Raw genomic sequence first — 22,306 nt, 5'->3', positions numbered from 1 at the left:
TTTATTTTATTTTGGTCCTGTTCGAGGTATTAGTTATTTGTTGCATTTTCAAACAATAATTTCTAAATGTTTGCCCAGAAAAAAAAATCCTTGTTATTCTAAAGAATCGATCATACATCTTTTTGGCATCAATTACAAACGGGCAAAAAATTTATGATTTTCAAGCACTGGCATCGAATTATTAACCAACTTTTTTGAATATATATTTTTTTAAAAATACTCTTCTTAAAATTTATCCTCATTAACAAGAGAATTCATTTCATGGTAAAAAAAAAAAGAGCTAAACTCATGCTTACACACACACACACACAAAATATTTGTGACATTGAAATATTTCGATGAAAAAGGTGGAGGATAATTTGCATTTGGCAATAAGATATTAATACTTTGACTTGGTATTTTATGAGCAGTATAACTGATTTTTTTTTATTTTCCTACTTAATATACGAGAGTTATATTATTTTTGTTTACGTGGCGATTTTGCTTCCTGCAGGTATTGCAGCTTCTGAATCCTCAAACGGTAATATCACCGTTTTTTTCTTAAAATAAAAAATGCTGCATGATATTATTACCACTACTAATAGGTAATCTGATGATTACATATATAAATATATATATATATATATATATATTTATTTATTTTCATTTTTTTTGGGCAGAAAATCAAAGTCAAGATCAAGCTTCTTCGTCCAACAGAGGAAACTCCAATAAGACACCTTTCTTCAAGAAGTTGAAGAAAGTATTTGGCATGAGCGTTTTCAGGACCAAAAGTGAGAACAAAAATTAGAACAAGACTCTGCTGTGGCCCATTTATTATTCTCATCCTAAATATAAGATCTAGTTTATAGTATAATTTACACTATAAACTAATTTTTATATTTAGAACCAGAGATAATATTATTTTACTTTGACCGGGGCAGCAGATTGATCATTCAATTTATTACTTTTTTTTTATAAAGAGAAAAAGTATATCACTTTTTTTTTTCAAACATGTAATTGATGAACATTATTTTAAATAATTAATTTTTTTGATCATGTTGTGTATAATCCTCTTAACTTTGAACCATGTACAGATAATTTCGATCACTTTTAAATCTTTATAATGAACCCCCTAAATTTTTATGGTTATACAAAGAACTTCATACGACTAATTTAATTTTATGTATTACTCATCCGCAAAAAGATTAAAGTTTAGTGGGATAATCTACATTTTAATTGAAGTTTAAAGAGTTATATGCACATATAAATAAAATTTGAAGGGATGCATAATTGATAGTTAGGATTTACTTGCATAGATTTGAAAGTTCGTGGAGATTTATTATTTTTTTTTTAAAAATTAAAGGATTATTTTTGTATAATTCCATGTTTAAGAGGGTTTTGCATAATTTAACCAAATTTTTTTAAAATATATAGTACATTAGTTTTTTAAAATATAATTCATCGTTGCTTGTCGAGGTTGAGGGTTGTGGATGTAATTAAATGACAAGATTGAATATTTTTTAACGTTTCATAGAATACCAGATGAGTTCTCACGGCTTTCTGTACATTTTTAAAAAACTAATGTAGTATTTAAGCAAAGTTTAAAATTAAACTAATATCTAAATAATTTAATATTTAACATACTTTTTATCTATTAAAAACCGTATAAAATTTTAACAAAATTCTCTAATTTAGTTAAACAAAAATTGAGTATATTATATAAAGTTAGAATCGTACAATATTCAATTTTATTGATTGATGTGTTAAAATTAGATCGTTCATTAAATTAAACTGAAACCTAAATAATTTTATTTTTGAAATAAGTACATATCATATAAAATAAAAGTATATATTTTCCAGAAAAAAATTATACTATATAAAATTAAAATACTATTATAAATAATTATAATATTTATTAATTATTGATCTTTGTGATAAACTTTGATTATTTATTACTTTCTACAAAATGAATATATTAATGTCATGCAAAAATGGAATGCACCCAACAATAAAAAGAAGCTTACGATTCTTAATGTAAAAGGTAGTAGACTAATTTGACTATATTAAAAAAATTTATTAAGCTAGTTATTTATAATAAATATGTATTATTTTCTTTAAAATATTCTTACTAATCATATATATTAGCTAAAACTACTATAGAATAGAATTTTTAATATGTGTAACTTACAATAGCTACTCAAGAAAAGATAGATAAATGTGAAAGATATAATAAATTAAGATTTTATATTTAAAACTAAATTAAATATCACACTAACTGTTATAATAAGCAGGATACATAGCAAAAAAGCAGAAAAAAGAGAATGAGAGATGATCTTTCGCGGAGGACGTATCGTTACTTAGAAAAGCACTTTTTAAAAGTATTTCTGTACAAATCAAGATAAATTTTTTTTACATACTGTCACGGACTTGGTCGTAATTCCAACGAACCGTGCGCCCTAGCAAACTCCTTGCTTTAAGTTGCTAGTCAGCCTACTCACGAAGGAACAGGAGACTCAAAGAAAGAACTTTGTATTAATCTCTTAAAGTACTTACAACACTCTCACTTTCTTGAGTAAGCTGACTAGCAACTTAAAGCAAGGAGTTTGCTAGGCTGCACGGTTCGTTGGAATTACGACCAAGTCCGTGACAGTTGGTATCAGAGCATGTGAGCCCAGAAAGGCCCCTTGAGCTTCTGCCGTGAGAGTCAGAGAGAGAGACAGCGAGGAGAGAGAGAGAGAGTAGGGCGTCCTCAAAACTGGAACCAAAAGTGGTCTGTGAACGACACCACCCCTCCAGTCTTCACCGGCGTCCCCTGATCGGCGCGTCCCCAGAAGACGACGGCCAACGGAGCTGCGCGTGAAAAAAAAAAAAAAAAACCCTTGCATCGGGTGTTTAGGGTTCACTGGTTCAGATCGCCCTAGAACTTAGAGGCGATTTTTCTCAATATCCCTCAGTGTCCTAATCTTATCCGTTCAGATGATCCCAGCGCTCACAAAAAGCACGTCATTTAGCATTTAAAATCACATCTCTATAATCTTAGCCGTCCATTTAATTCCTAACATGGTTCGGTTCCCTTTGATGCCACTCGACGCCGGAGGCAGAGTGCTCATCGTCTTCCACCGTTGGTTCCCGCAGAACACTGTCGTCCCGCTCCGTCTTGGACATTATCAAGAATTATGTAAGTTGGTCAGTCTTGGACGCCGTTTCATGAGATCTATTCCTGATTTTATTATCTTATCTCCGTTGGACACTGTTACTTGCGTTTCTGTTCCCATGGCTTTGAATTAGGTACCAAGCAAGAAATTTTCACTCTAGTTTTTCTCTCGCCTTTCCGTTTCTGGACGCCGTTGGACGCTGCATTCATTTGATTGTTTCATTGAGCTTATTTACATGGTTTTAGAAAGACAGAGAATGGCTATAATTTATTTTTGAAGACCATGGATTGGAAGCATTGCAAAATGAGAGAAAATTTGATAAATGTAAAAGTCTTTTGTTAGTTATCAAAACAAAATGTATCATGAATCCATGAAATGAACTTACTGCATTTTAATTTCTTGCATTTTGAAATCCCAATGAAAAAGTCTGAAGGGCGTTATGCGAGTAGAGACTGATTCGCTTTTCTTTTCTTTCACAGATTCTTATATTGTTCTCACTAAATATAGGAGACTCTTCTCCTCATATTCTCCAATTGCCGAGGAAGGCTCCTCTTTTTCCCTTCTACTCTTAACATCAGGAGCAAGGATATATCATGATAGAGCAAGATAGCCCTCCAACTGCTCAAGATTCATTCAATGCTGCTGAAAGCCCATCTTCTTCACATTTTGAGTTTCTTTCAGTCTTTGTTTAAAAGTTGAGTTTGTAAGTAGATATTGCAAGCAACCTTCTCTCTTGAGTAAATTTCTAGCTGTTTGGGGTTGCATTAGGATGTTAAGAGTAAAACTTTAATGGCATCGCTGCTGTAGATGGTTTACTGGCTTCATGGTTACGAGTTGTAAAAACTTCATTGCCTTCTTCATTAAACTTTGTCATTTTATCAAAAAATCAGCAGATAATGTACCCTTTTGATTTTGATAAAAGCCTTGTACGGGGAATATCGGACTCTATTGCTCCCTATTGTTACTTATCGCAAGCAATCCTTTAATTCATCTTTTTCCCTGAGAAAATCAAAGGATGACGATGGAAGGGGCTGGGAGAAATGAGAACAATGGGACTCAGTATTGTCTCTTAGAATCTTTCTGGCTAAGTTCAGCCAAGGTTGACATGTTTAAGGCTTTCAGAATGTGTTTTAAATATGCTAGAAATAGATGGCTATGATTTACATTAAATAAACGGTTCAGGTATTATACAATAGCATGATTACATGGTAGACTATGAGCCATTCGATCATCCAGACGGACAAGATTAGGGACACTGAGGGACGCTCAGAAAAGGCACTTTTAGGAGGATCTGCTCTGCTGCTGAGTTCGTAGTTTTTTAGGTTCCATCGCCATTTTTGCACTCTCCTTTTAGTATTTAACTGTTGCTTTAGACTGTTGTATCGAGCTTGCATTGAAATTTTGAAATTTTAAGCTTCCAAAGTTTACCTTCTCCACATGTGAACCATACTGAGGTCAACCAACAATTTGTTAAATTATAGGAGTCTCTTTCTATAATTTCTTATTCTTACCCTTGCATTTTCATTGTTCTACAGGGTTCTGGACCCATTGAATGGAGCTTACCCTTTTGGGATAAAGTGGTGCAGTCTCTGAAATCATGCTTTGTAGACCAAAGCTTCTGAAATGTAGCGTACTACAGAGTCTAAACTTTTTTAGAGTCAATTCTTCTCTTTTGATTGATATGGGTACGTTTCCCTTTCCATAAGTTAATCATATAGCCAAGCAGCTGAACATTACTTGTGCGCTGAAACTTTGGATGTTGGATCAATGTTTCTAACTCTGATTATGGCATGGTTATGTTTGTTTTTATAATAAGAATAAACTTAGCCATTGACTGATTTATTCATAAGATACTTTCAATTTTGAATGACGGAAGAATTCTTCAAGTGGTAGTTTTTTGTGTATATAAGAAAATCGGTATTCATTGTATCAGGTAAACCTCTTGATAGAATACAAGAAGGCGCCTATTCGGTGATGCCAGTTGCTGATGATAACATGGATAAGGAATTTGGGAAATTTACATTGGCGAATGACCTGGCCAATCTTGTTGAGGAATCTTCTAAAGTTGCTGAGAAAAAAACAAAGAGTCGAATGGAGCTCAAGAGATTGCTTGAATACCGCATAAAAAAGAGAGTGAAGGAGCAATATGTGAATGGGAAATTTCAGGACTTAATGGAAAAAGTGATTTCCAATCCGGAAACTCTTCAGGATGCTTACAATTGCCTTAGGCTTAACTCTAATGTTGATGTGGATTTGAACTATGACAGCAGTTTCAATACCTTGGCAGAAGGGCTATGCGATGGGGGTTTTGATGTCACTGCCAATACCTTCACTATTTCAACTAGAGGTGCGAACAAAGAAGTTCTCGTCCTCCCCAATTTAAAGTTGAAGGTTCTTCAAGAAGCTATGAGGATTACCTTGGAAGTTGTTTACAGGCCACACTTTTCCAAAATTTCACATGGATGTCGAAGTGGCAGAGGACACTCCACGGCTTTAAAGTACATCTGCAAAGGGATCTCAAATCCTGACTGGTGGTTCACATTGCAAGTAACCAAAAAGTTAGATGCTGCTGTCTTAACTAAGCTCATCTCAGAAATGGAGGACAAGATAGCAGACCCGAAATTATATGCTATGATTTGGAGCATGTTTGATGCCCAGGTACTAAATTTTGAGTTTGGAGGTTTCCCAAAGGGCCATGGTCTTCCACAAGAAGGGGTTTTATCCTCTATTCTAATGAATATATATTTTGACCTCTTTGATCGGGAATTTTACAGGTTGTCAATGAAATATGAAGCTATTAGTGGTGGAAGTTGTGATGATCAAGATAAATCATGGTCCAAATTGCGCAGTTGGTTCAGGAGACAGTTGAAAGGCCACGATCCTAAGTACGTAGTTGAAGGGAATCCTGATCTCAAAGTATACTCCTGCCGTGTTATGGATGAGATACTTTTTTCAGTTTCTGGTTCTAGAGAATCTGCTATTAATTTGAAGACTGAGATCCAAAGTTATTTAAAGGACTCTTTGTTTTTGGACGTGGATGATCAAACAGATATACTACCTTGTGATGGACCTGATACTATTCGCTTCCTGGGAATTTCACTTAGAAGAAATGTTAGAGAGAGTCCTGCAGTTAAAGCTGTTCACAAGTTAAAGAAAAAAGTAGAGTTATTTGCTTTACAAAGGGAAGAGGCCTGGACTTATGGGACCACTAGAATTGGGAAGAAATGGCTGGGTCATGGTTTAAAGAAGGTTAAGGAATCAGAAATCAAACATCTTGCTAATAATAGCTCTTTGCTAAACAGTATTTCCTGCTTCCGCAAGTCTGGAATGGAAACTGACCACTGGTATAAACATTTAATGAAAATATGGATGGAAGCTGTTCAAGCTAAAAATGCTGCAAGTGAAGAAATCATCCTATCTAAGTGTGTTGCAGAACCATCTTTACCTCAAGAGCTTAAAGATTCCTACTATGAATTTCTAAAACAGGTGGATAAGTATGTATCCTCTGAGACAGCTTCTACAATTCAGCTTTTGTCAAATTATGACATCTCAAGACAACATGAAATTAAAAAAACTGAGATTATTGCTCCTATATGTGCTATTAAAAAACGTCTTCAGAGATATGGATTGGTCACGTCAAGTGGATGTCCTCGCCCTGCCACTTTACTTATCTTGCAAGATACTGCTGAAATTATTGACTGGTTTTCAGGGATTGTTCGCCGCTGGCTAAGATGGTATCAAATTTGTGTCAACTTTAATGAGGTAAAGCTCCTGATTTTTGATGTGGTTAGGAAATCATGTATCCGTACTTTAGCGGCAAAGTATCGGATACATGAAACTGAGATAGAGAAGCGGTTTGACCAGGAACTCAGCAAGCTTCCATTAATTGAGGAGATAGAGAATGAGATGACAAATGAAGCTTTGGATGTTGGAGTTTTTGATAATGATGAGTCATTAATGTATGGAATTTCCTACAGTGGTGTGTGTTTGTTGTCTCTGGCAAGATTAGTGACACAGTCAAGACCTTGTAATTGTTTTGTTATTGGGTGCTCCTCTGCAGCACCAAGTGTCTATAATCTTCATGTTATGGAAAGGCAGAAGTTTCCAAGCTGGAAGACCGGGTTTTCAACTTGCATCCATCCAAGCCTAAGTAAACGACGAATTGGGTTGTGTAAGCAACATCTGCGAGATTTGTACCTTGGCCGCATATCTCTTCAGTCCATTGATTTTGGTTCATGGAAATAAGCGCTATCTATTATAGGAGACTCCTTATAAAGTTTTTTTGGATTTTGGTGATATATTGCTTTAGTTTGTTGAATATAAAGGTTCTCCTGCAAATGAGGTGCAACATGTACATCCCAACTTACTAGCATAATTTTGTGAATATTTTGAGCAAATATATTTTGTATTATTCTGATACAAGTTGATAGTATGTACAGGGATATACAAGGCTGATAAGCATCTATCCTAGAAAAGAAATCAACCGGTAATAAAGAGAAATAAAAGCCAAGATTTGACTAAGATACAACGGTAAATAATTAAATAATAAAGAATCAAATAATATCCCTTTAAATCCCAAGTTTTGCGGTATCCCCATACTCCCCCTTGAGTTGGATTATGGATGTCAATTATATCTAGCTCATGCATAAATTCTTCAAATAGTTCTTCATGTAGGCCCTTTTAACATTCTGATTGCATGAGGACACGTGTGTCAATTTTACTAGTCCCCCATCAATTTTCTCTCTAATAAAGTGTTTGTCAACTTCAACATGCTTAGTTCTATCATGTTGAATAGGATTGTGAAAGAGGTTGATGGCTGCCATACTGTTAGTATAAAGATTTATTAGCAGGTCCATTTCAATGTCTAATTCCTCTAAGACTCGCCTAACCTAGATTAGTTCACATATGCCTTGAGCAACGGCTCTATATTTTGACTCAACACTATTTCTCGAAATCACATTTTGTTTTTTGCTTCTCTAAGTAACTAGATTTCCCCATACGTATGTGCAGTAGCCTGTTGTGGATGTTCTGTCTCCATGATCAGCTGCATAATCTTTATCTGTGAAGATTTCTATGCTTGTTTTCTCAGATCTTCTGTATAGAATGCCCTTTCCAAGTATACCTTTTAGGTATCTCAAGATTTTATACACCACCTTGACGTGCTTTTCTTTAGGAGCTTAGGAGTGTTGATTGGCTACACTCCTGGTAAATGCAATATCTGGTCTAGTATGGGAAAGGTAAATTTGTTTCCCCACTAGTCTTTGATACTTGCTCTTATCAATATTGTTACCTTCATTTTCCTCTTTTTCTTCTTAGCTTTCCTCTTCATCTTCTTCCTTTTTGTCATTCTTCTTCTTCTTCTTCTCTCGGTTAGTTGTTACTTCAATTGGTGTGGAGCTAGGCTTGCAACCCATCATTCCTGTCTCCCTAAGAAGATCAAGTAAATATTTTCTTTGGGAGATGTAGATTCCCTTCTTAAATCGAGTCACCTCCATTCCAAGAAAATACTTCATTTCTCCTAAATCTTTTACTTGGAATTCTTTTGCCATTGCTACTTTTGTCTTATCTATCTCTTTATAATCATCTCCTATAAGGACTATATCATCTAATAGACGCTTAGGATGGTTTTCTTAGTTCCATGGTGTTTGAAGAATGTGTGATCATGTTGCCCCTGAGTATAGCCTTCGGTCTTGAGAACCTATGTAAATCGTTCAAACCATGCACGGGGTGATTGCTTCAACTCGTATAATCTGTACTGTAAACCTGAGAGAAGCCTTTTGCCACGAGTCTTGCTTTATACTTGTGTATTGTTCTATCATCTTTGTACTTTACTGCAAATACTCATTTACACCCTACTACCCTTTTTCCTTGCGAGAGAGCTACTTCTTCCCAGGTGGCATTCCTTTTTAGTGTATCAATTTCCTCCATTACTGCTTTTTTCTAGCTTGGGGATTTGAGAGCTTCTTCAATATTTGTTGGGATCTTTATGTTGTCCAAGTTGCTAGTAAAGGCCAAGAACCGAGGAGAAAGAGCTTTGTAGGATTTATGTTTCTCAATGGGATGTCGAGTACAGCTTCACGGTTTCTTCCTTTGTGCTATAGGGATATCCAAATCAGATTCCATGCTTCTTGTAAGATCTATGGTGTCATTTGGTACGTAGCATTAAAAATGAAGGATTGAGATTGTGATTGCAATTGAAAAAATCATTAAAATAATATTTAGCATGAGTAATTGTTTATTATATGGGATTAGGCAAACCCATAAAGATGAGATTGGGGAATACCATTTCTCTCTATGGTATTCTCCAATCCCACATACATGGGTTTGTCTAATTCTATATAACAACCAATCTCTTATATTAAACATTCTTTTAATAAATTTTCTCAATTGCAATCTCAATCCTAATATCTCATTTTCAATGCTTCCTACCAAACACAACCAATATTTCTTGCTTGTTCATCAACACTAATAGCATTAGATTTATCAGTTTTAGGAACTATCATCTGTTCAGGTGCATGGGGTGCATCAGGAATTACTGTCTTGTCTGTACTTTTATTTCTTCTCTTGTACATCCCGTCAAAGTTCTTTTGTTTTTGTTTTTGTTTTTTTTTTCTCCCCCTCATTGGGATTCACCTTTGTTTTAAGAGTAATGGGAGGTTCATACTCCACGTAAGGATAGGTTTCAAATGTATTTTTAAAAGCCTTCAATTCCTCCCAACTCTCCCCCTGAATTGAAGACTACAAGTAAAAAAGTTCAGACTCATTGAAGGTGACATCACAGCTAAAGTATAGTTTTCTTGTAAGAGGGTTATAGCATTTATACCTTTTGTGTGAAGACAAATGCTCGAGAAAAATTGCAAAACTGCTCGAGGATCAAGTTTACCTTACTGATGGAGGTGAAAAAAAAACAGAGCACCCAAACACTTTAAGGAGAAGATTATTTTCAAGATAAGGGACATAATGCGTTTTCTGGAGGACCTCAAAAGGAGTTTGGAAGGAGAGAACTTTACTGGGCTTTCTATTAATGAGGAATGTCATAGTAAGGATGGCATCACTCAGTAAAATTTGGGGACATTATGAGTAAAGAGAACAGCATGATGACTTCTCGAATATGATGATTCTTGCGTTCGGCAATTCCCTTTTTTTGGCGCTGTGAGGACATGAGCTTTTATGAATAATGCCATTGGTTTGAAAGAATTGAGCAAAGTAGTGAATGATATATTTTGTACCATTTTCTGTACGAAAGATCTTAATAGAGGTATTAAACTGATTTTTAATCATGCGATAAAAATTTACAAAAACACAGTAAACTTCAGTTTTTTCTTAGTAAATAAGTTTAGCAAAGTCGAGTGGTGATCATCAACAAAGGTCACAAACTATTTGTGGTGAGTACACTCTGTAAGGCAACTAGACCCCTATAAATCACTGTGAATTATAGTAAAAAGTGAGGAGGGTTGATAAATAGTTTAGGAAAAAGTAACACAATGATGTTTGATAAGTTCAAAAATTTCACAACATAGTTCAGAGATATTTTTGTTAAGAAAACTAGAAGGAAACATATTAATGAGATATGAAAAACTAGTTGACAAGTCCTGGAATAAACAATGAGTGTCTTAGAAATCAGCGTGACATTGTTTATCCTTTAGTAATTTAGTGCACAGAAATCAAATTACATTTTAATTTGAGAACATGTAAAACAGTGTGAAGGACAAGGTGTTTAGATACATGAATACCCCAGTGCCAGTAACACTGGATAAAGATGCATCAGCAATTTTGACTACCATCACAAGGCGCGTAAGAAATAAATAGATCATGATTAACGATCATATGATCGGAAGCACCAAAATCAATTATTCAACATTTACCAATGCACGAGCTTTGAATTGCATTCAAAGCGTGCAAAGATTTACCTTGGTGTACTACACTAGCAGTTGGTTGTGAGCGTGATGATTGTCCAGAGGTTTGTAAAATACTAAGCATTTATATTATTTTTGAGAGTTGATCATTTGTTGGGGAAGTAGTAGGTTTTGCTTCACTCCTTTCTATACCAATAGCATACCCACACCCTCCGCCCTTCATTGGTTTCCAATCAGCAGGTTTGCCGTGCATATCCCAACATGTATCTTTGGTATGCCCCGTCTTCTTACAATGCTCACAGATAGGCTTGAGTTTCTAGTTCTCACTCTCAGTGTTGCGGGCAATCAAAGCAGAGGATTCGAGAGTATTGGTTGCAGCTCCAGAAGGTGACATCATGATTTGCCGACGGAAATCTTCTCTCCGCACCGGCAAAAGCCTCACGAACAGAGGGCAAGGGAACTCCCCTCGATAAATGATCCCTGCATCAATTTCAGAGTCAACACTGGCAAGAAACTCAAAGAGTCGTTCCTTTTCCCCCTTCTTTTCGTACAGGGCAGCATCTTCGGCGTATTGCCATGTGTCATCGTTATGGAGATCAGGTTCCTGCCACAAAGCGATCATTATTAGATAGTAATCACTCAAGGTTCCAGTACCTTGCTTTAGTTACCAAAGTTTGGTTTTGAGTTCAAAGACTTGGGAGACCATCCGATTAAGCCTCCCTCACTGCTTCCCATATTTCATGTGCTGTCAGCAGAAACATGAAGCTCCGCTTGATGGACGGAATCATGGTGTTGATCAACCAGGAGGAGACCATGAAATTTTTGGTCTTACAGAGAAGCAAAGCTTGGGAGTTGGAAGACAGGGGACAACGAGCATCGCCGGTGAGGTAAATCAATTTGCCACAACCTTCAACAGAAAGTCATACAGATTGGGCCTACTCTTGATAGTTGTCTTCGGTGAGTCTCTCTAGGACGATCAAAACAGAGCTCCCTTCCATGCGAGATGTCGGACGGGATAGAAGGGATCCATGGGCTCCAAAGTCGACTTGCTCGACTCAATTTTGTGAAGAGATAGCGACATGGTAATCGTACAAAACTACTTGATGATAAATACCCACAGACGCTCAGATACCATGTGAGTATTTTGAGCAAAATATATTTTGTATTATTCTGATACAAGTCGAGAGTATGTACAGGGATATATAATGCTGATAAGCATCTATCCTAGGAAAGAAATCAACCAGTAATAAAGAGGAATAAAAGCCAAGAGTTGACTAAGGTACAATGATAAAGAATTAAATAATAAAGAATCAAATAATATTCCTTTAAATCCCAAGCTTTTCGGTATTCCCACAATTTTGTTTGATATCCAAAGGTGATTCTCAACCCTTTACTCATGACAATTTTTACTTTCATTGATCTCGTTCTAATAGTTATTTAAAGATTATATAAGGCTAGTTATTACCTTATATACATCATCCATTACAGAACCTAATTTCAAATTCTGCTGATTATATAAGCTATGTGATGTTAACTGATTGAGATCACATACTGTTCAAGAGCTGCATGTTAAAAAAGCATATAGAAATTTCTACATGGTCCAAGTTTCTTAAAATCAAATCAAAAATTTCAGAGATCTCTATCTAGCAGCTTTTCTTAAGTTGCTTTTGTATAGTTTCAAGCCATGCGAAGCATAAAAAACATTACTGCCTGCTGGAGCATACTCGGCTTCATATCTCTACATTTGAATAGCAACTGATATTGTAGTAATTCCTATTTCCCACTAACTCAGCAAAGTGCAAGGAGAGGATGAATTATGCTCTATATTTGAGAGGCTTGGGTTTTGTTTCTCTCTCAGCTTGATTGTTGGCAGACCTTCTAGCATTCACCACTTTTTCGACCATCTTACTTCCCCTTAGATGAGTTCTGCTTTCTCCACTGCCTGATACTGATCTTTCCTTGTGGTTTCTCCACTCTTTCTGGATTCCATCTGATTGCTTCTTACCATGGGACACACTACGGGATGGTGAACGTGATTGTCTACTTGCTCTAGGAGTGGTATCATGGTTCTGAAACCCAACTGTAGCAAATGTTGGGTTACTGATTCTTCCTCGAGTAGCAGATGTTGACCGATGATCTGTCCGTAGATTTGGTGGTGCCTTGTCTGGGAATTCTTTTGTAATATGAGCTGCAACACTTGACCTCACGAAAGGTGAAATACCCCTACTTTTGACCATCCTTTTTGGGTCGTTCACTTCTTGGCTCTTTTTAAGGTTCAAAGCTATGGTATAAGCATTGCTACCTTGCTTCTGGTTGGTCGTTTTAACATTGGAAGCCGTAATAGCCATGTGGAGTTTACTATTACTGTTGTTTTTGGTAGAGAGAATGCTTGATTCTTGCTCATCTGTGTTGTTCTTGACAATGCTAGGTCTCTGTCTACTATGACTGGGGGTTGTTGATCTCGTGGAAAGTTTTGGTTTTGACGAGTTCATATGATTTGCTCTACCTTCACTTGTTTCTGGCTTTGAGGCCTCCAAATCACTCCCTGCAAACTGAATTTTAGACATGAACTTGATTAATATGACAACCATTTATGGGGAAAACCATTATTGAGGAACCTATGGTTTCCTTCAATTTTTAATTAGGCACCTGAGTTTTCTCTTCATATTAAATCATTTAATTTTAATTTTAATTTGTTAGCACAATTAGTTCTTGTACATGGTCTAACAATGCTAATAGAGTAAAACTGAAAGATTTAATAAGAAGAAAAAGATATAGATACTCAATCTATATATCATAATAAATCAAAATCCATGGCAAGCTGAGCCATTTACAAATCCTGAACGGCTCTGCTCTATTTTTACTGTTCTATGAACAGTAATGGCTCTATGAACAGTGGCAGCTCGTATGTGGCTTTGTTTCTCTCTTTTTTTTTAGCGGGAAGTCATCAGTTTTAAATTTTGAAATTCCTTTTTCATCATCCCTTCTCTCTGTATCTGTCTTTCTTCTTTTTTAAGTTTGGTTTTCTTCTCATATGCTCCTCTCTGCTTCCAACACTTTTTCTGTCACTCTTCATCTCCCTCTGCCTCATTGCGCTCGTCGTTGCCATAGGAAACCTCATCAATCTAACTTAGACGAAGGAAACAGAGTACTCTAATATTCTTTGTATAAGTACCCAGCTTGGAAATGAGGCGATTGACATGGCTTATTACCAAAAGGTTTGTATCTGATAACTCCCTTCTTCTGGTTTTTTTCCCCTCAGTTTTCGTTTTGATTTATTTTCCAGGCACATTCTCCCTTCTCCTTTGTTTCTATCACTCTCATCTATAAATTTTAATTTCTTCTATTCTTAACGCTCTAGATTTTTGTTGAAATCAACAACGGGGATGGGCAACAAGGAGCATGAACACAAGCAGGTGAAGGGGATTTAGAGGGAGAAATCTAGGTGCTGGAATCCAAAATCGAGGTAGTGGTAATAAACTTTCAGTCCAAAATACATAGCTGAGTGTTGAATTGGAGATGGAAGGTTTGCAGCCACAGGTATGCGGATCTCTAAGGCGGGGTAAGATATGCTAATCTTATATATTTAAAGCATTTGTTGCATCACAGACAATCTGCACACAAATTTGTTTTTTCTTCGCAATTGGAATTTATAGATTGCCACAATTTATGGGTTTTTCATTTTACAGTTTCATGTCCATTTTCATTGTTTATATGGCTCTCTAAACACAAGCCAATCAAGTATGGTGGTTCAGAGTTTTAAAAATGAATTTATGTTAACGGAGTCATGTCTTTCTCCTTTTAAAAATGGCAAAATCCATATTTTATCTGATTACGCATTATGGTTGTTCATTATCTTATTTGTATATTTGTTTGTTTACTTTTTAGTTATTTAAGTGAGTCACAGCTTGAGATTGCTGTGAAAAGCATACCTTTATCCAGAATGCATGCAGCACCTAATTTATCCATTCCGAAGTTACAAAATAATTGTAATATGTGCTTGATTTATGTGGCTTTTTTTTTGTAACGTTTTATTTTATAATTATTTCTGGGAAACTGATTGATACATTAAATCATCAGTTCCTTGAGTGATGGTGCTGTTTCTTTTATTGTTGCTATTCTATGCTTTGCAATTATGTTACAGACTTTAATGAATTATCCATTTAATTGTCATATATGCAGTTACTGGTGTTTGTTGTTTTTGTCCCTGTTATTGCTGCTGTGCTACGTTTTTTTTAATATGGCTTGGTTTTTGTAATTTATTTATGCTATGGATAGGTTTTAGGATGAAGGATAATAATAAAAGGGAAAAGAGTAATCTTGCATGTATGGTCACGTGTTCCAAGACTTCTTTCCCGAGAAGATCTGTTAATAGATATATGCCACCCTATTGTGTGGTGATAACAAAGCGGGGTGTTGGTCATTACCCTTGGTGCGATTGAAGATCTGATAGTATTCAATGATGTCAAAAGTTGGATTATGGGTCCGATATTTTTAATCAATGTTCTCTTTGAAATGCAGCATCAAGCAGACATGTGAATTAAATTCTCCCAATGTTTGCTCTTTGCATTTAAATTTATGAAATATAAGTCTATGAATTTGTTTGCTAATAAATTATAGCATTTTGAAATAGGTGGAGTAGTTGTCGTATAAGAATTATGCATATCATAAAGGCGTGGTAGTCCTCAGTTTATGGGAAGTTCATGCACGTGGAGGATGCAGGAATTTGTTTGGAGTTGAATTTGGAATTTTTATTATTATTTAGCCTAATTTAACCATTGTAGTGGATTTTTTTTCCTTCTAAAATCTACCCAATAAATAATGGGTAAATTCATTATATGTTAAATTCATGTATTTTTTGTTTAATGATTATTTTATGTAGAAGTTGATCCAGTACGAAAGAAATGGTCATCTATATTTTTGTGGTAAGTCTATTGGTTTTCTTATTTATATGACATATAATTCTGTTATTGTTCAGATCCTTATTTTATAGACTTACACCTTAAGAAAGTTGGTTGAAGGTTCTTGAAAGAGAATCAACTTTGGGAACACAAGTTATGATATTTTCAAAGGTAGAAAATCGGTATGGACTTATCTTGTAGTATTTGCTTGGTCGTGAAAATCTTCTGGGATGTGTTGCAGGTCAAGGTGTATGGTTTGTAACTTTTTGTGGTAGCTCTTTTAGGTTTCTTATTAAAATGTCTTACAATACTAATGTTGTCCATATCCTTATTTTATGGGCTTACTTATTTAGTAAATGGATTGGCTGAAATTTCCTGGAAAAACATCCCTAATTAATTTTGGTGGTGAATGGGTTTGACAGGATGTTTGGCTGACTTGTGCTCCTTTTTTTTTTTTTTGGTGAACGACTTGTGCTCCTTTTTGCCACGAACAATGTATGCTTTAATTCGTAGGGTTTGATGCTGTACAAGAGGAGGTCTTATTAATCTTCATAGCAAAGGAAAGAGGACGAAAAAGAACAATGAAGATATGAGAATGAAAGAGATTATGTGGTAATAAACTAAAGAAAAATGGTGATTGACTTGAGGAAAGAATGGGAGAAGAATAATACCTGACTAGTGTGGAGACAATAGTAGAAAAGAGTGAATAGGAAAAAGAAGGTTTTATAGGAGAGCGCTTAGGGTTTGTTTATAAGAATATAATAATTTTTTTACTCTAAATAATATAATAGTAACAGTAAATATGTTTTTTTTTAATGACTAATGATCACAGTGAGCAACTTGCGTCAAAGTTTGTTGAAGGTGGTGTGTACCAAATTTTTGCTTTTAATGTTCATGTTGGTGGTCTTGGTCTGCATGACAGATATATGTTTCATTGCTTCAACTGAGGTTGTGAAGAGAATAGATGAGTTTCCCTGTTATTCATTTAACTTGAAAAATGTTTTTGAAATTTATGGTGGAATATTTGAAGAATTTTTTTTTGAATGACAAGATTTTGTCACGATTTTTAATTTGTGAATGGTTGAAGCCTTGAAGGTGAATCTGATTTCTAAAAAAGTTTTGGGTGATGCAGATATTTATGGACTTTTGAAACATTGGAGTTTTGTTAGTCCTACAAAGCTTATTGGAATATATAGGAAGGAATTGGAGGTTCGCGTCAAAAGGATGGTATTGTGGTTTTGATCTTGTAAGCTTAATGTGTTATCCCATTTTAATTTACATACTGATGCTTTCATCTTTTTGAGGTGATGGAAATTAAATTTTGTCAGTCAACCAAAGGAGTTGAGTATTAAGCTTTATGATGAGTATGCTGCCGTTACTCTTGCCAAGATAAAAGCTAGGGGGTGAGAGCTGGGGATTTTCTAATTACACAATATGCTGTTGGCATGGTTTATAAGAATCATGATATGACAATTTTCCCTTCATTTGTTAAATAAGTCACAAGTTCATGTTTGTAATTTCTATTAATAGCAAGATTCAATATTTATTGGATGGAGCGAGATATTTTATCATACTTATAGTTGTTATATGCAACTGGATCTGTGCTTAGCTCATTTTGGGGTGCCACAAGGGTGTTATTTGATGATGATCTTAAGTTGCTGCTGTACTTGCGCACCACGACTATTGCCGCATGTATGTACCTCCATAATATTTTTCTTATTTTGCTTTTCTGTGGCATTTGGATCCCTCTCTATTCAAATCATTGAGTAATGTTCTGCAAAGTTCATGGCAATGTAACTAGCGGCATATGTTTTAAAAGAGTTGCTCTAATCTCATTTTGATATGATGTCTCCACATTGAGTGATGTTTAATAGACGATAGTAGTCATTGATTGACATTCTTGTGGCCCGTGCATTGCACGGGGGATTTTGCTAGTTAAAATTAAAAGAAAATAGGTACCTTAAGAATGGTTTTCCCATCATTAATGGAATGCAAGAGGAGTATTGTTTAGTTGACACATATTCTTTTTAATAATTCTATCTAGTAATTAAAACAATTAAATAGGCATACTAGAAAATAGATTCTCAGATGTCAAAACCTGTTACAAACTGTTTATGAACAAGCCATTTTAAGCTTAGGCTACAAGGAAAACTTTGGCATATGTTGCCTTTATGCATGTGATTAAAAGGGATAATTCTATATATCGAGTGTTTGAGCTATTTCACCATTACTTGCACTTTTAAGATTATAACTTTGATTATTTACTTATTAAAATGAAAAATCTCGAAACACATAAAATATTAACATGTTCAGCCTCTAGGGAGGTAGAGCTCTCTATAGCATTACTCGTGAAATCAAAGAACATCTGCGCAAGAAAAAAAATATAGAGCACGTATTGTAGAGTCTAAAAGACAATCTCTTTAGAAGTTCTAAGGTAGAACAGGTCTTTCCTTTTTTATGCTCTAATCATGAAATCCAAAGCTAATAATCAAATTCCTCTATTTTGCTCAAATGTTACTCGTTTGATGATGGGTAGCAAAGAAGTTATGAATTTTTATGAAGGGTGGAAAATTCTGAACTCTTGTTCTTTCTATGTATGCATTAAGTTTCATGACTTAGACAAAAGGCTGAGAGATATGAAGAAAGAGATAAATGACATACCCTTGAAAGAGGCTGTATGATTGGTAACTCCTTTTGAACAAGTTGAGGATCAGTAGGAGCACCTGTTTCCATTTCTAGAGACGGAAATAGAGGAGTTGCCGGTGGTGTTTTTAACCTAGTGTTTCACATGTTAATGGTGAAATTATTTTCCTTGATTTTAAAATAAAAATAATGCTTACAAACAGAATGAAGTCAAATTCACACTAAAGTACTGCGAAATTCTAAAGTAGATCAATTTTATTTATGGTAGGTAAATTAAGTCAATGATGACTACACATTTATGAGCACTTTTCTGTCATAACACACTGTACAAGTAAAACTAGCATTCTTACTTGGATTTGGAGGAAATTGCAGTATATGCAGATAAAAATATTCAGTTCTTGAGAAAATGTCAATGGATTTGTAATGTCAGAATCAAGATTAACTAGAATAGAAATAAAGCAAAGGGTTTAATTCTTTCTTCTAAGAGGTATCTATGTAAGTTATTGATTCCCAGCATATGGTAGAAGGATTTGATTTTTATAGGGCATACAATAAATTACCAACATATGATCACTATCCATGAAAATGTTTACTGATATATCTCCTTGGAAATCTCTCCTAGTATCATTCATTTGTCAAATACAAGTCGAAAAGACACCATGATTTCCTCGTGCAGACATCTAAATATGCCTACATACATACATATATTATATACACACGGAAACAATGAGACATTACACTTACCAATCATAATCATTTTTGTGGTTTTCTGTGAGAAACTCATAACTGGATTCCTTCTTCCCTGAAGGAATTCTGTAAAGCGAATACTTTCCTGCAAAATATTTCCTTGTTTTATTTCCTGAATATCAAACACTACAATTCAAGCATATATTGAAGGTGGGAAGTAAAGAATGGATCAGTGCAGCCAAAAAGATTTTCTTCAAGAGACAGTCAACCTACCCCTCTATAATCATGAACAATACCATTTTCTCACTCTCAAAACCTATATACTTTCATCCTCTCTCATATGCTTTTTGACTGGATTGTTGCGGAGGCCTATACTTGTCTTAAAATATCACTCAAATATCTTCAAGCGCTTCTCAACCTATCTCTCCATAATTACAGTCTCACATTATTTGATCGGTCGACATTCTCTTACTCTGAAAATCTCTGTGCTTTCTACTTTCTCATAAGCTTATTGACTTGATCGGGTGTCAATCAATGTTCCCCGGAATCATAAAGGGTATCAGTGGTGAAGAAGAAGCAAGAAAAGAAACTTTAGTTGCTTTTACCTTTTGAGTCACATTCATAGTCGTCTGAGGAAACAGGACGAAGGAGGCTTGAGTTTCGCTCATTCTCACGCTTCTGCTTCTGCAAATCTTTGAAAAGGATGAGATCGTCGTCCTTCTCCATCCTCCTGTGAAACGGCATCATCTTAGCCATTCTCAATGATTCCTTCTTCCTCCTCCTATGTTGTAGTTCTTTAGATATATAAATAGGGGAATCCATTGATGGGGGTCAAAGGGAAGTTAGAACAAGTGCCATTTGGAGCTTATGAGGCCGGCTACTTCTTCCTGGTTTTGTTTTTCTTGTAATATTTATTACCAATGGCTGATGTTGAGAAGGTTGTCAAGCTTGCTAGTTTAAACAAACTCGTGATAATGATGTAAATTCGAATTGTAAACTCGAATCGTAAATTTGTAAGAGTTTACTTTTATTAATAAACTGATATTAAAAGTAAATAATTAATATATAAAAAAAAGAGAACAATTTCATTTAAATATATTTTAAATTTAAATAATTGAAATTATATCTATCTGTGTTCATAATTTATCATATTCAACAAAGAAATTTCTATAAAAATCATATATAAATTCAATAAACATAATCAAATTCAAAAATTTAGTACGAGTTTAAGAGCGAGTTGATATAATTTTGTAAGCTAAAAACATAAAAACGGTGAACTCGATAAATGAACTCGTAAGTTTAACTGAGTTTACAGTTATGACGAGTTTAAAAACAAGTCGACACGATTTTGTTAGCTGAAAACATAAAAACGTTAAACTCGAAGAGTCAACTTGTGAGTTTGACAATAGTGGATGTTGACAGGGGTTCAGGCTTATGTCTATTATATTACCAGTGAATCATATGATAATGATTATATACGTGGACGCGCACACGCACTTGCCAGATAAGTACTTATCTTTGATGCGTTAATGGTGGCGGGAATGCGTAGTATGTGCAATACTCTATAATTCATTGTACCATAAATTTTAAAACTTTAGGATCCAAGTTTAGGAGATATACATATGTGATTGTGCATGTATTCAACAAATCTTTATTCTAGGACACTTCAAATGAAAAAGATTATATAATAGCGATTGATAAACAAATGTTACATCTCCTTAAGCTGGTCAGCGGTCAGTGTGAAGAATGCCCCTTGAGATTCTCACAAGACTCAAGAGCAGCAGTCTCACTACATTAATTATTCTGTTAACATATTTTTCAGGGGATAATTAATCTTTTGGTCCCTATAGTTTTATTTTTTTGTAACTCAATTTTTATATTTTGACTAAGTACAATTCAGTTTTTGTAGTTTTGACTCAATTATAAATCAGTTTTTAAAATTTAACTCGCTGCAACTTTCGATACTTGTGACAATTATATAATTTAGCCCTCGTTTTGTTAGATATATAATTTTATTTTTCTAAAACATAATAACTAAATTATAAAATGGATAAAACTAGGGGGACTGAGTTACAATGAGTCAGATTTCATAATTGAGTTATAACTGAGTCAAAACTATAAGAACTACTACTCCGTCCCTTATTATAAGATCTTTTTAACTAAATTGTGCGGTTTAAAAAATAGTTAAAAATAGTTAAAAGCAATTAATATGTAGTAAATGCAGTTTTTTTTCCAAATATACTCCTATATATAAATGGATAAATATGATAAAGTAATAGTGAGATAAATAAAAAAAGAGAATATATTAAATACATTAAATTAGGGATAAAATAGGTAATACTGCATTAAATGCTCAAACAAATTCAAAGAGGATTTCATAAAAAGGGATAAACTCATTTAAAAAATTAAATTTTATAATAAGGGACGGAGGGAGTAAGTTGCATTGAGTTGCAGTATAAGGATTGAGTTTCAAATGAGTTAAAACTATAGGGATCAAAAGATTAATTATTTAAGAAAATAAGTTGTAATTTATATATATTATTTTTAAGTAATTTTAATCAACTTAATGTAGATTCCTTTGGTCCAATTTATGAAGTATTTTTAGCATGTTTTGTACAGACTAAAAAAAATTTTAAATTGCATTAACTCGTCATTAAGATATAATAATTTTTCAATTTTATCCTATTTAATATATATACATCTTTAAAAAAATAATATTTACAGTATAATAAATAAAAAGCAAAATAGTAAATTTATGTTAAAACTTTAACAAAGTGACTTATAAATAGAATTAAGAAAAATCTTTTTTTTTATTTTATAAATAGAATTAGAGGAGTAGAGGGAGTAATAATTAAGAGGTTTGGAAGTTGGGACTCTAAAATTTACCATGCTAGGTAGCGGGTTGCGCACAAAATATTACTACTAAAAACAATGCTGAAGTTAACATGTTACTTGAAAGTTGAAACTTCCAATTTTTTTATTTTTTTATTTTTTTGGCCTGAAAATTTCCAATTTTTTATTAATAAAAAGCCTACTGCTTGACAATCACATATTAATAATAAACGGGATAGAGATTAAAAAAAAA

General features: G+C 34.3%; 2 protein-coding genes across 6 annotated transcripts; one reads left to right on the top strand and one right to left on the bottom strand.

Moving 5' to 3' along the window:
• Positions 1 to 3,110: 3,110 nt before the first annotated feature.
• LOC114739733 (nuclear intron maturase 4, mitochondrial-like) lies at positions 3,111 to 7,556 on the top strand. 5 transcript variants are annotated; one of them, XM_028927808.1, is made up of 4 exons: positions 3,111 to 3,157; positions 3,614 to 3,837; positions 4,670 to 4,819; positions 5,068 to 7,556. In XM_028927808.1, the coding sequence occupies exons 3-4, from the start codon at positions 4,732 to 4,734 to the stop codon at positions 7,377 to 7,379; spliced, it is 2,400 nt and encodes a 799-aa protein (XP_028783641.1). In that variant the 5' UTR covers positions 3,111 to 3,157; positions 3,614 to 3,837; positions 4,670 to 4,731; the 3' UTR covers positions 7,380 to 7,556. The 5 variants fall into 5 exon arrangements, with proteins under 5 accessions (XP_028783641.1, XP_028783642.1, XP_028783643.1 ...); XM_028927809.1 differs by having other exon boundaries at positions 3,114 to 3,165; XM_028927810.1 differs by lacking the exon at positions 3,111 to 3,157 and adding an exon at positions 3,194 to 3,267 and having other exon boundaries at positions 3,614 to 3,828.
• A 4,958-nt stretch (positions 7,557 to 12,514) lies between these two features.
• On the bottom strand, positions 12,515 to 19,977 carry LOC114739731 (uncharacterized). Its single transcript, XM_028927806.1, has 4 exons — positions 19,827 to 19,977; positions 19,279 to 19,393; positions 18,553 to 18,667; positions 12,515 to 13,542 (listed from the first exon to the last, which is right to left on the bottom strand). Exons 1-4 carry the CDS (start codon positions 19,975 to 19,977, stop codon positions 12,805 to 12,807), a joined length of 1,119 nt encoding a protein of 372 aa, XP_028783639.1. The 3' UTR covers positions 12,515 to 12,804.
• Between the last annotated feature and the right edge of the window lie 2,329 nt (positions 19,978 to 22,306).

The sequence above is a fragment of the Neltuma alba genome, unplaced genomic scaffold (assembly GCF_004799145.2).
Source record: "Neltuma alba isolate B1F8T4 unplaced genomic scaffold, ASM479914v2 tig00002893_pilon, whole genome shotgun sequence".
Classification (NCBI taxonomy): Eukaryota; Viridiplantae; Streptophyta; class Magnoliopsida; order Fabales; family Fabaceae; genus Neltuma; species Neltuma alba.
The sequence above is the reverse complement of the archived record's forward strand: the minus strand, read 5'-3'. Positions and strand labels throughout refer to the sequence as shown.

Excerpts from the sequence above, each read along its gene's own strand:
- LOC114739733 (XM_028927808.1), top strand. The coding sequence starts at position 4,732 with ATGCTTTGTAGACCAAAGCTTCTGAAATGTAGCGTACTACAGAGTCTA. Across the intron at positions 4,820-5,067 it reads TTCTCTTTTGATTGATATGG|GTAAACCTCTTGATAGAATA; the intron begins GTACGTTTCCCT and ends TCATTGTATCAG.
- LOC114739731 (XM_028927806.1), bottom strand. The coding sequence starts at position 19,977 with ATGGCTAAGATGATGCCGTTTCACAGGAGGATGGAGAAGGACGACGAT. Across the intron at positions 19,394-19,826 it reads CTATGAATGTGACTCAAAAG|GAAATAAAACAAGGAAATAT; the intron begins GTAAAAGCAACT and ends TTTGATATTCAG. Across the intron at positions 13,543-18,552 it reads TCATACAGCCTCTTTCAAGG|TTTGCAGGGAGTGATTTGGA; the intron begins GTATGTCATTTA and ends TCTAAAATTCAG.